Source organism: Nicotiana attenuata, chromosome 7 (assembly GCF_001879085.1).
Source record: "Nicotiana attenuata strain UT chromosome 7, NIATTr2, whole genome shotgun sequence".
NCBI lineage: Eukaryota > Viridiplantae > Streptophyta > Magnoliopsida > Solanales > Solanaceae > Nicotiana > Nicotiana attenuata.
Window position 1 is genome coordinate 62,104,616 of NC_031995.1, and position 12,941 is coordinate 62,117,556.

At 33.2% G+C, this 12,941-nt stretch overlaps 2 protein-coding genes across 4 annotated transcripts; both read right to left on the bottom strand.

Annotated features, from left to right (window-relative positions):
• Window positions 1,794–2,803, bottom strand: LOC109230092. The gene is made up of 2 exons (XM_019395622.1): window positions 2,117–2,803; window positions 1,794–2,075 (listed from the first exon to the last, which is right to left on the bottom strand). Exons 1-2 carry the CDS (start codon window positions 2,801–2,803, stop codon window positions 1,794–1,796), a joined length of 969 nt encoding a protein of 322 aa, XP_019251167.1.
• Window positions 4,579–9,026, bottom strand: LOC109229204 (zinc finger CCCH domain-containing protein 18-like). 3 transcript variants are annotated; one of them, XM_019394557.1, is made up of 8 exons: window positions 8,703–9,026; window positions 7,054–8,013; window positions 6,810–6,977; window positions 6,544–6,723; window positions 5,914–5,990; window positions 5,659–5,820; window positions 5,423–5,549; window positions 4,579–5,120 (listed from the first exon to the last, which is right to left on the bottom strand). In XM_019394557.1, the coding sequence occupies exons 2-8, from the start codon at window positions 8,004–8,006 to the stop codon at window positions 5,048–5,050; spliced, it is 1,740 nt and encodes a 579-aa protein (XP_019250102.1). In that variant the 5' UTR covers window positions 8,007–8,013; window positions 8,703–9,026; the 3' UTR covers window positions 4,579–5,047. The 3 variants fall into 3 exon arrangements, with proteins under 3 accessions (XP_019250102.1, XP_019250100.1, XP_019250101.1); XM_019394555.1 differs by having other exon boundaries at window positions 5,659–5,829; window positions 8,703–9,023; XM_019394556.1 differs by having other exon boundaries at window positions 5,659–5,829; window positions 7,063–8,013; window positions 8,703–9,019.

Below are 12,941 nucleotides of genomic sequence, written 5' to 3' on the forward strand. Positions count from 1 at the left end.
TACATGTAACCATCTTATATATGCATCTATAAGTGGTTCACATGATAGGTGAATGGGCCCATATTCACCTTTTATATATTTCAGAATCAGGGGTCTTAGTCCCAACTTTAGCTGGTATAATTCAATTTTTAATGAGAACAAGCAACACAGGAGAATTCTTGAAGAATCTTCTAGTTCTTCAGTATATGCTTATCTAAATTCTCAAATAGCTCATTTAAAAATGGCAAATGAAAACTTCAAGTTTATCATGGCATGTGCTATCTCTTAGTAAACTTCTGGTTTACTATGACATAAACTTTTGCATTAGTAAACTTCTGATTTACTGTGGCTACTTCTGTATTAGTAAACTTCTGGTTTACCGTGATACATGATGTAGTACAAATCGAACAATAAGGCGGGTAACTTCTCATATACATATTATTTTACCCTCTATGATTGTGGAAACATGAAGATTTTCAATCTTCCAATCATTTATAGTCTCATAGCCTGTTCGGCCAAGCTTCTTTTTGGCCAAAAGTGCTTTTTTTTGGTCAAAAGCACTTTTGGCCAAAAATTGAGGTGTTTGGCCAAGCTTTTGGAAGGAAAAAAAGTGCTTTTGAGGAGAAGCAGAAGCAGTTTTGGAGAAGCAGAAAAAAGTAGCTTCTCTCCAAAAGCACTTTTGAGAAAAATACACTTAGAAGCAGTTTTTTAAAGCTTGGCCAAACACTAATTGCTGCTCAGAAGTGCTTTTCAAACTAATTAGTCAAACACAAACTACTTCTCACCAAAAGTACTTTTGAGAAAAGCACTTTTGAAAAAAAGCACTTCTCAAAATAAGCTGAATTTTACAGCTTGGCCAAACGGGCTATCAATATGATAGCCATTTATTTTAGTAAATTTCGGGTTTACTACAACATATGTTTTGACCATAATCATATAATATGAATGACATATTTGTAAATAAGCTCTTCGAGAGCCTTCATTTATTATCCACAATCTAATATTTATCGGACACTACTGGTGTCATGTGTCTTCTAGGCAAACAGTTAGCTCTTCAGGAGTTGTTGATACATTTTGTACTATCAAATATTGCTCAGACACTTCTGGTATCATAAGAGAAAATCACAATCAAATAAACAATTGTTTAAGCACAAGAAAACTCCTCTTCATAATATTTTCCTACTTCAGGAGGCAATTTCAATTGTGTTACTTCTTCAGGAGCAAATTCAAAATACGAAATATTGAGTATATATTCTCTCAATTATATTACCTATTCTGGAGGTGAATTGTAATATATTTACATCAAGAGCGCGTACATATTTACCAGATTTATTAATATTGTCACATTCACTTCAGGGAATGGATTAATATTATCAAAAGTTCTCATCCTTCGGGAAAATCGAACATAATTATCTGAATGCGCATTAATCACATCAAATTGTGATGCCTCAACCTCTTTTAAAATATTTACTACTTCAGGAGCAAATCGAGGGGTGCATTTAATATAGAAAATATTTATGTAGCTTATCTTCAATTGTAACCATAGAAAACTTAAATTACCAATTCTGGTGATCATAGGCATATACCACTTTTGGTGGTTAACAAAATATAATTACAATGAGATATACGAAATATAACCACTTCTAGCGGTTGTATATTTCTTGCAAACTCTGCTGGAGTTTAAGTTGATCTACTAATGTTATCCATATTTTTCAAAATAAAATATATATAGTAAACATCATTATCAAAGCATAACTTTTATTTATGTACAATTACATAACCATACTATCTATTACAAACAAAAATTAAAATATTTACATTTCTACAGATTCACCACCGATCACATGACTTGTTTCTTCTTCTGGGAGTGCAAAGTAATCAGCTACATCCAAATGCATGAAGTCTAAATTATCTTCAGAAATAAAATTTGCTTCAGCATTTTTCTCTGTCTTCTTTAAGGAGGCTTGATAAAGCTCAACCATGTGCTTTGGCGTACGACAAGTACGTGACCAGTGCCTTTTTCCTCCACTTCTATAGCATGCATTTTCTACATTTGGAGCTCGCACCGCTTCATGCTTTTGTTCCTTCCTTTTCCACTGCTGGTGGTAAGGAGGGTTCTTTGGTGCATTATTATTACCATGATTAAAGTTTCTTCCCCGACCACGGTCATGACCACGACTGGGCCACGACCTCTTCCGCGCTTAGCTTGGTGGAAGTTCGTCTCATTCACTTCAGGGAATGGACAAGAACCAGTAGGTCGACTTTCATGGTTTTTCATTAATAGCTCATTATGTTGTTCGGCTACAAGAAGATGTGAGATAAGTTCAGAATACTTTTTGAATCCCATCTCTCGATATTGCTGCTGCAGGAGCATATTCGAGGCATGAAAAGTGGTGAAAGTTTTCTCCAACATATCATGATCAGTAATATTATCACCACATAATTTCAACTGAGAAATAATTCTGAACATAGCAGAATTATACTCATTGATAGATTTAAAATCTTGTAGCCTTAGATGAGTCCAATCATAACGTGCCTGTGGAAGAACGACCATCTTCAGGTGGTCATATCTATCTTTCAAATTATTCCACAGTATGATTGAATCTTTAACAGTAAGATATTTCATTTTCAGGCCCTCATCAAGGTGATGACGTAAGAATATCATTGCTTTGGCACGGTCTTGGTTTGATGCCTGGTTTTTATCCTTGATGGTGTCTGCCAGACCCATCGCATCAAGATGAATTTTAGCATCAAACACCCAAGACATGTAGCTTTTGCCCGATATATCCAGGGCTACAAATTCAAGTTTAGAAAGATTTGACATTATTTAGAAAAAGAAAGTTCGTATCTCTGATACTTTCAAAGTATTTGCTCGAGATGGCAGAGTCTCGTGCTGATAACGTGTTATAAAATAAAGATTGTAAAGTAAAGACAAGTATAGAGAGAAACTGATATATTATTCGAATTCAAACTGATGTCCATAATGAACTGAAATCTCTTCTATTTATAGAAGAAAGGAAGCTGCTGTGTAAGCTGCTACTGCAAGCTGCTACTATACCAGATATGGATAATTTTCTACTGAGAGTAATGTTTATCCATAACGGAGTACTGAAAGGATAAGCTTATTATACCCGGTATGGATAATCTTCTACCGGGGGTAATGTTTATCCATAACGGAGTATCGAAAGAATAAGCTTATTATACCCGGTATGGATAATCTTCTACCGGGGGTAATGTTTATCCATATCCGGGTACCGAAGTGATAAGCTTCTTCAGGTGGCTTATTTCCAATAGAGTACTAAATAGATAAACATATTTACGGCGGAGTCTCATATGTATAAGCTTCTTCGGGAAGCTCATTTAAAAAAGAGTACTAAATGAACATCCATAATATAATATATTTATAACAAAAAAATATATTTTTATCGCTTTTTTTAGAGCGGCTATATAGTGTTATTTTCCTGCTATATTATTTTTTAGATAATTTTATGGATTTCCTACAAATAAACAACTATTTTATTTTAGTGAAGAAATGTCTCACAAACTACCAAATGGTGCTTAGTTTTGACTTAACAAAAAATATAAATCAATAAAACTACTTTTGAAGTATGAAGTGTGTTTGTGGCTAAGAAATGGATGAACAAAAAAATTTATGGCCATAGGCATGTAACATATTTTTGTTGTATAAAAGATTGAAAAAACAGATAGATACGTAGGTCCCACAAATCTAAAATTAAAATTAAAATTCACATAATGTCCACAACTCTAAATCAATGTCCCACTTCAACACCACTACTTTACTCAAAGTCAAATCACTATTAAAGAAGTCACAAGTCCAATCTCACAAATTGCAAATTTTATTTTCACAATATTTTCCAGTTGTATAATGGTGAATTAATAAATAAAAAACTATAAAGTAGATCAACATGGACGAAAGCGACAAAATAATAACTTTTCTAAGATGGTCAATTTACTTAGTTCCGCATATCAAGGGTCTAATATACATTTTCTTTTCTATTTGGGGGACCCTTTTGTACAACTAAGAGAACATGCAATAGAGGACCACATATTGGGGGGGGGGGGGAGGTAGGGGGGAGGGAGAGGGGAAATAAAAAATAGCCAGATTTACAATTGGTAGTTGAAATATAGTTATAGTTTCAAAAATAATTGAAATTTAGCTATTTTTTCATGTAAAGATAAAATCTGAACAAAAACACCCTCAAAAATCCGGAAATATTTGCTGGAGTTCAAATGTTTTACATATGAGCTTCTAGCATAATGTGCTGGAATTTCATAATGTGCTGAGTTCCAACATAATATGTGAGAAGTTTATATGCACGAGTTCCATAATCCAGCATATTATTCTGGAACGTTCCGTGTGTTGGAGTTCCAACATAATATGCTGGAAGTTTATACGCAGGAGCTCCATAACCCTGCATATTATGCTATAACTTTCCGTGTTTAGCAAAAAAGTGGCTATTTTTCCAATGACTTTGCAAGCGCTGGCTAATTTTTGATTACCGGTCCGAAAACTGGCTAGCCCGTGCTATTTTTACAAAATATAAATGACAAATTTGTGTTCAAAAAGTAAACAGAGACTGGAAATGAAAACTATGTATAACTTTATTGTTAGCAACATTAGCATTTCTGTCTAGTAGCAGAGAGCTCTACATTGGATCCCAAACTCTGAATCTGAGCCTATTTTCTTCTCCATCACACTTAGAAAAAAACCATAATTACATTTTAACTTCTAAAACCTGCAAAGCAAGCTTCAAACTTGTTCCCTATCATTAACTTCTTATCAAAGCTGAAAACCTATGAAACTTGTTACATGTCGCGATTCTTTTTCTATATAATTTCCTTATGATGTTCACCTAAAAAATGAACGAATAACTTCTCGCGCTTTCTGTAGGATCAGGTGTATTTGCAGGCAGTTGAGCAACTATTTAAATAGTACCTGTTTTATGGAAATATTTAGGAAGAGAAGTACTTTTATGTGTCGAACGAACGAACTGCTTTCCAAAACTCAGTCCTCTTTAAACTCTATAATCCTTCTGTGTTTCTGAACCTAAATGACAGTTGAAATGCCATTCCTTATTGGAGATGCGAACGGGCTATCGGGAAGATTCAATCCTTGACCACTGCAACATCCCGAAGAACTGATTAAATAAAGAATAAATATCAACAACAAACTCAAAAGGATACAAACAGCGGGTAGCCCGGTGCACTAAGCTCCTATTATGCGCGGAGTCCAGGGAAGAGCCGGACCACAAGGGTCTATTGTATGCAGTCTTACCCTGCATTTCAGCAAGAGGCTATTTCCACAGCTCAAACCAGTGACCTCTTGGTCACATGGCAGCAACTTTACCAGTTACGCCAAGGTTTCCCTTCAAAAGGATACAAACAGCAGAAAACTCAAAAGGACACTACCAAAATGCCTTACCTTTCTTGGTCACAGTGACTCGTTTTAACGTGCCTAGCTTTTTCCTCGCTGGTGGAACCATTGTTATATACATCTAGCAGGTAATTAAAACTCTCGGCTGATGGGAACTCCAGTTGTTCGCTACGGCCTATACAAGGGGAAGCACGTAAAGCAAAGAAAAGAACAATGTCAGGTGAAATGGATTAGTCAAGGATCCTTATGTAGAGGATATGCTTCATAACTGCAAATTTAGAAACCTTCTGAAAGCTTCCGATCCTCTATTGAGTAACCAAGGCGCATTTGATGATGCAAAGTTTTTGCAGCTAATTGCAACTCAGGAAAATGCCGCCTCTCAAACTCAATTGCGCGCTCTTGTTCCTCCATGAGTTGTTTTTTCATTAGTCTTGAATTTTCACAGACTATAGGTGCTAAAAGCAAAAAACGATAAAAATATTACTTCTATGACAAAATATAAGGTAGGTTTTGATTTTTTGAGTTGAAGTGGATCTTACAAGATTGGAGTTCGGATTCTGCGTCAATGATGGAGGAATTATAATAGGAAGCTTGGTAAGCTTTCTCCAGGCATTTTCTGCAGAGATAAGATAAAGATCATATAAAATGCAAATCCATACAAAAAGTTATACGCAAGCCAATGAAAAGTTTCGACACGGCAATATATTTTGAAACATCACTCAATCACAACGTCAACAGTTGACGGAAATGTGTAAACATTTATTTGATTGTACGAAAGATGTGCATTGTGAGATAAAATAAAAGAGAATTTTTAGCCTAATGCTGCTCAAGTATCATCAGTTGTGTGACAGATTGTTATTTTCAGAATCTTCGATAGAACGGAATATTGGTAGATAGGAGAACAAATGAGATTCCATTTAACCAAACACCAGATCTGAAAATGTAGGTTCACATATCATCAAGAGTAGTCAAAGAGCCATAATTGCTAATTGCAATAGATTAAACTGCAAACTTAAAAGGCATTAGCAACGCAATATCATTGCATGCTCAGCATTCCACATACAAGGTTAAGTAGGGTACATTCGAAATGAAGATTTTTGACCTATAACCAACGAATGTGCAAATAAGTGATTAGAAGCATTCGCAGAAAAAGAAACCAGGAAATATACCTATCTACCAGCTTGGACTTTTCCCTGTAAGGTTTCACCAAAACACGTGCGCCACAAACTAAATGAGGATTCCCCTTTGCCAGGATCTGCTTAACTGTCTCTGGGAAAACAAAAGTTACAAATCCAAACATTCTCTTCTGCTGACAAGGAATCCTAACATCTTGGACTGGTCCGAATTGACTGCATAATCATGAAACGGTTCTAATAAGTTGTGAAGATGAAAAAGACGACTAATCATAGATGTCAATTCACTTGGAGTAACTTACTTGAAATAGTTGGAAACATCCTGCTCGCTGAAAGTACTCTCAGCCGGAAAAGTAAGATAAATCTGGCGAGAACCGGCTACAATTGCTCCGTGTTCATTTCTTTCGCCACTGTACTCCATGTATTTTGGAACATCCTCAGCTAAAATAACGGCATGCTGTCCATGGGGCCTGTCTCAAATACAAACATTTATATCAAATAAAGTCTATGTCAAAGAACATAATCCACCAAAGGCGAGAACTATACAAGTTGGACCTGTCGATGACACGAATGCTATTTCTTAATCGAGCGAGGAGCTTAGTCAGGCTATATCCAGCTTTCCCATGTCTTTGACTTTCTGTCAAATAACCCTCAGCCTGAAGTGTCCTTCCATACTTCTCATAGTACAACATAGGCAATGAAGCAATTGAAACAGGAAGACCCCGTCTAGATTTGAGAAGCTCGGTAAGTTCCATCTCTAGTTTCTCTAGAGATCCGGGTTTGAAGATATGTTCATCATTTCCCACTTCATTTAAGTTTGAGTTGAAGACTTGGGAGAAGCTTTCCGCATTTGGATGGCCGTGAAAGTACCGACAGTTGGTTCCATGCTTACAAAAGCCTTTGTTAAAGTAATGGCAGACCTTAACAGGAAACTCAGGCAAGCTTGGAGACCTTCGACTCGATCTTGGGCCTAATGCAGATACAGAGAAATAGTGGTCTCCGGGGAATTCTGAATTAACATGGTCTGATTGATCATCTAAAGATAAGAACTGAAGTTGGTTTGGGAGTTGTTGACGTTCATCGGTCATAGCATCCGAGCAACCCACAGGTACAAAATCCAAGGTATGAATTGGATGATTTTCGGCAGGACCTTGATGTTCCCAGTAAGGATTTCCCACTAGAAGAGTCGGAAAAGGGCGAGGTGAAGCTGATGAGAATGGAGCAAATTTCAAGGGAATGTCTGAAGATAATGCTCGATTGACTAAGGGAGGTGAAAGAGGACCGGAAATGACTGGTTTCGATGATAATCCAAGATCTTTCTTAGCTTTATTAATCAAGGAATGAATCAAATTATCGGGACTAAACGCTAACCTAATCATGTCCTGTTCACCATGATCTTGTAAGAGGAGATAACCGATGATCTTAGACACATTTTCTGGCTCTAGTTTCTGAATTCGATTATATACAACTTTCGTAGACTCGGAAAAGTCCATGTTCATCTTCAACCTAACAAATCAACATGAATGTTTGACTTAGACACAAAACCAAACACTTACAATACCATAAAAACAACTACATTTCCACCAGAATCACATCAAAGAACAGTGCTTTACTAATTGGAATGGAATCATCATACATTTATATTTGGTTTTGAGATAAAAATCAAATTCAAAAGATTCTTGAATAAAGGAGGGCCAGAATGAAGTAAAAATTAAAAAATAAAAAATCTTTAAAATGAGATTAAAAAAAAAAAGGAAGACACAGCAGCCTACTTTATCTGACAGTACTTCATATAAACATAAATGGCAATGACAATAATAAGCAATCATCAGTTTTACAAAAAGAGTCAAAACACTAAAAATTATGGAAGATTCAAACTACTGGACAGCACTAATTTCTATGTTTGATATAGAAACTAACCTAATACTAGAATTAAAGCAACAGAGACATAACCAGATTTTGAACATAAAAATTGATTCTTATTTCAAAAAACTAGCAAGTATATAATAAAAATCAAAATTTTAACATTTCTCTGAACACTGAAACATCAAAAGTTGTCTCATTTTATTCATTGAAACAACATGAAAGACTTCAAACCGTTCCATAAAATAAAATAAAATAAAAACACAGAGAGAAGAATAAGTGACAGGAAATAAAATGTAAAGCCATTTTCAAGAACACAAAAATAAAAATACCTTTCAAGTGTCTGTGTAGAGTAAAACACTGAAAAATAAAACCCAGTCAAAGCAACCAATCCATGCTCAAAATTCTCAAACTTCCTCTTGCTATTTTTTTGCTGACGGTTTCTTACTTGCTATTTTGCTTTAGACCCCCCAAAACTTTTGGGGCCAAAAAATTTTGATTTTCTGATGTTATTTTGATTAAATAATATTAAAAGAAAGTACAAAATTTTTATAAGAAAGATAAAAATATTGTTTTACTTTTAATATTAAATTAAAATATTTCAAATCGTAGTAATATTTTTTACAGCAAGATCCAAGATAACATATTGCAAATACATGACTAGCATGTTATTAACTTGAATTAGCATTCACAATATATATTTAATACTACTAATATTATTATGAACTTATAAGTTTTATATCTTATAAAAGTATAACATTATAAACAAAAAATACATAAAAAGAAAAATTCTCTTATTTAAATTTAGCTTTAAGCTTTTTTTATTCTTTAAAAAAAAGGATAAGAAAATAATGAAAGGATAGGCTTTAAATCAAAAAGCAAATTTTAAATACAATATCATATACCCAAACAATAACCCCACATGAGTACTACTGATATATCATATGTAAAGATTCAGGAATAATAATACTTTAAAGAAAGTCATTGAATTATGAGTATTTAATACTGATAGGAAAAGTGGATAAGATAAACTTGTACACAAATTTTTTAAATGATTTCATTTACAGGTTGTATTGTCGTTATAAAAAATGCTGCCATTTAATAAGAAATGTGTTTGAATTTTCTAATTTAACTAGAATTTTTACCAGCTTATAATATAAAATGGTATAAATTCGTTTTTTTTTTTTTTTGGATATATCTATGTGGCTAAGCCTTACGCAAATTCGATTTAAATTTTAAAAAATATTCTGCAATCGAGCAACGAACATGTTAGCTTATGTGTATATGGCATAACATAACTTGAATGTCTGAGTCCATTGAAATAATTTTACTTCTAATTATTGTCCTTTTGATGTTAAATGGGTTGAAAAATAATAATAAGATAGAAGTATTTGTTGTTTACAGTAATTATTTTATTTCTCATCGAAAAATACTTGTTTAAAATATAGAAAGAAGTAAATTAAATGCGAGATAAAATTTTCCTTTGAAGTAATGTTGGTTACGGTAAAACAAAAGGAAATGAGAATATATTATGTTTATTGTACATTTATCTTCTCGTTTATCAAAAACTACTCCCTCCGGTTCAAAATAAGTGATTTTTTGGATGTTTTCACACAGATTAAGAAATCCACCTTTTATCATAATTAGCAATGGAATTGACCATATTAACCTTTACTATCTCACATAAACACTTCTAACACATATTCCAACACTATTTACTTCAGAGACAATGNACACATATTCCAACACTATTTACTCCAAGGACAATGTAGGAAAAAAATAATTAATTCATTCTTGAAATCTGGAAAAATCACTTATGTTGGACCACAAGGAAAAGGCCAAAAAATCACTTATTTTGGACCGGAGGGAGTACTTATTATGAAAGTAAAAAACTGATTGTAATTAAGAAGTAAAACGTGTTTAAAAGAATTCCAATATAATGGTATTAATGATTTTTTCCATAAGATGTGAATTTTTCATTTTTACTACCTTTTTTCATACAAAATAAAACTTTTTTCATTTCTGAAAGAAGCTTAATTTTTCTTCATCTTTATTTTGGATAAACTAGATGAAAGGATACTTTAAAAAGGAATTAATGAAATTGTGAATTTTGTTTCCTACATTATTTATAATAAAATTTTCAAAGCAGCTATTGTTGTTATCCTCTTTTTTTCTTTTTTCTTTTTTGCTAAAGAAACCAATTTTTTTTTGTTCAAAATATGGTTGTTTTACTTGAAATTAATTTTTACTTGAATGGGCCCATAGTTTGAGGTTGTATGATAAATGTTAAACATGCAATCAATGTCTTCTCATTAAAAATGTAGGAATTTGCATGTGTGGCACTTGTCAAATTTCATCTCACAAATGTGACAGTATTTGGATTTTGGATAGTTTAGGCCAAAGTACAGATAGGAAAAAAAATCCCAACAGAAAGTCTCCTCCACATATGTACAGAAGTGGGGACCACATATTTCTTACTCAATATCTACCTGGCAGTTTGTGGGGTCCATCCGATCTGTGTTTGTATATTGAAAAATAGAGAGGGAATTTTGGTTTAATTTTAAAAAAGGATTGCCATGTTATTTGAAATTGAGCAATTTTGTTCTCCATCTTCGTTATATTATTGATTTAATATTATTTTTGAAGAAAAAATTCATTTTGCCCTTGATCCGTAGCGTAATTCTACTTTGAGAGTAGTTGTAAAACATAATTAAAAAATTAAAATCTTTTTTCTCAAAAGAATTTGAGCAGGTTGTCTAAGGGGGGACTAGTGAATTTTTCGCTTTAGGCCCTAAAATTTTGAGCATTATTATGTAGTGAAATACACAATATTTTTTCTTAGAGAATACTGAAATGTGTAGAAACAATACAAATTCTTTTTTTTTTTAAAGAAAGACTACTTTTAGCAATAGAATATTTAGAACTTTGAAATCAATTAACTAAATCTTCATATTAGTAACTAATTTTTTTTACAATATGATACATGGTAATAAATTGCAAACACATGGCTAATATTTTATTACCTTAAATTAACTCTTATTAATATAAGTAATAATATTTACATAAAGTTAAATTTATTATGTCTTGTAAGAATACTGTACTTAAATTACCTAAAACAATGAATTTTAAATATGTGTTCATTAAAAAGTTTTAAGTTCTCTCATTAAAATTTGGTTGTAGGCTACTAATTTAGTTGAGTTTATGACTATCCAATTAGCGAGAAATACCACAACCATTGATACATTGATGGCGGACATCTAGTATACTGAGCTCACGTTAGGATTCATTAACAATAAAGACAAATACGAGTGCTAATAATAAGTACATAAATGAAAAAAATGTAATAAATTGCAAAATTAAATAGTTTCGACTAATACATGACAAAAAACTTTTTATAGAAAAAAAAAATTCTAAGTTGTGAAAGCCAATGGAGTAAAAGAGAAGCTATTTTTCTTTTTTCATGAAAGAGAAATTATTTTTCATTTTTTCCGAAGTAAAACAAAAAATGAGAGTTTGTGAGCGATTGTAGCGGCAGGAGAAGAGGTATCACTTTGTTATATAAGTCAACATCTTGAGGACTATTAAGTTGAGCTAAAAGTGATAGACTTCTTTTTCTTTTCTTCCCCAAAAGAAGGAAGAACTTTTCTTTTTCAATTGTGTGTTTTTATCCATTCATTACAATGCCTCTATATATTCATAAAAATTGAAGAATCACTATTGTAAAACAGTGAAAGGATTGGCTACTACACAGTAAAAGTAATGGGGTTCAGCATGGGTATCCATAACTCTTATTTTCAATATCTCCCCTTGGATGTCCATGTTAAAAATAAAATTTCAAGTGAAGGAAAAAAAAAATCACGTAGTTATTTGTTATACTCATTGTTTGCTGCCTCATTAAAAGCTTTACCAGAAAAATCCAGTGGGACAAAACTTTAATTAAGGAAAAAAAAGTGCAGCGCGTAGTTACTCCCCCTGATGAAAATATTACTTAATGTCTCGAAGATGACGTATTCCAATCTTAATGTCTCGAACCAAGCTAAACCATGTCCTTTGTGGCTCTCGAACATTAGCAGTGTTATCAACTTGTGTGCCATCCTAACCTGCCCTGCGTATTGACATGATCTTGCTCGCCCGCTTCGCGAAGCCATTAGCGGAAAGCGAAATGATTGAATCAAGGCAAACTTTCCAGAAGCAAATTCCCACAAAAGCAAGCCATGTAATGGGATCAACAACCCATCAATTTGCCTCAAACACCTTAGTATCCTTTCCTTAGGCACCTTTAGAGCCATCGAGATATTTTCTGTTGAGTAATGGCCATCAAAGATGGTATTGTACATCACCTCTTTTCGAACACGCCCCTTGTTAGATATGTTTGTCAACTTCCACTCAACGTCATCACATTTCGCAAGTTTTAGCAGAATACACATCCTATACACGACAGTTCTTGACATTATACCATTTAATCTCATTTCTTCCTTCAAAATGAGTGCTTCTTCCATATTATCATTCTTGCAAAGCCCATGAATGCAGATATTATAAGAGACAATATGATGACATGTAGTTGTAGTTTC

Coding starts and splice junctions, on each gene's coding strand:
- LOC109230092 (XM_019395622.1), bottom strand. CDS start 2,803: ATGTCAAATCTTTCTAAACTTGAATTTGTAGCCCTGGATATATCGGGC. Junction 2,076..2,116: donor GGGAAGAAACTTTAATCATG/GTAATAATAATG, acceptor TACCACCAGCAG/TGGAAAAGGAAGGAACAAAA.
- LOC109229204 (XM_019394555.1), bottom strand. CDS start 8,006: ATGAACATGGACTTTTCCGAGTCTACGAAAGTTGTATATAATCGAATT. Junction 5,991..6,543: donor AAGTCCAAGCTGGTAGATAG/GTATATTTCCTG, acceptor TTATCTCTGCAG/AAAATGCCTGGAGAAAGCTT. Junction 5,121..5,422: donor AGTCACTGTGACCAAGAAAG/GTAAGGCATTTT, acceptor GGGATGTTGCAG/TGGTCAAGGATTGAATCTTC.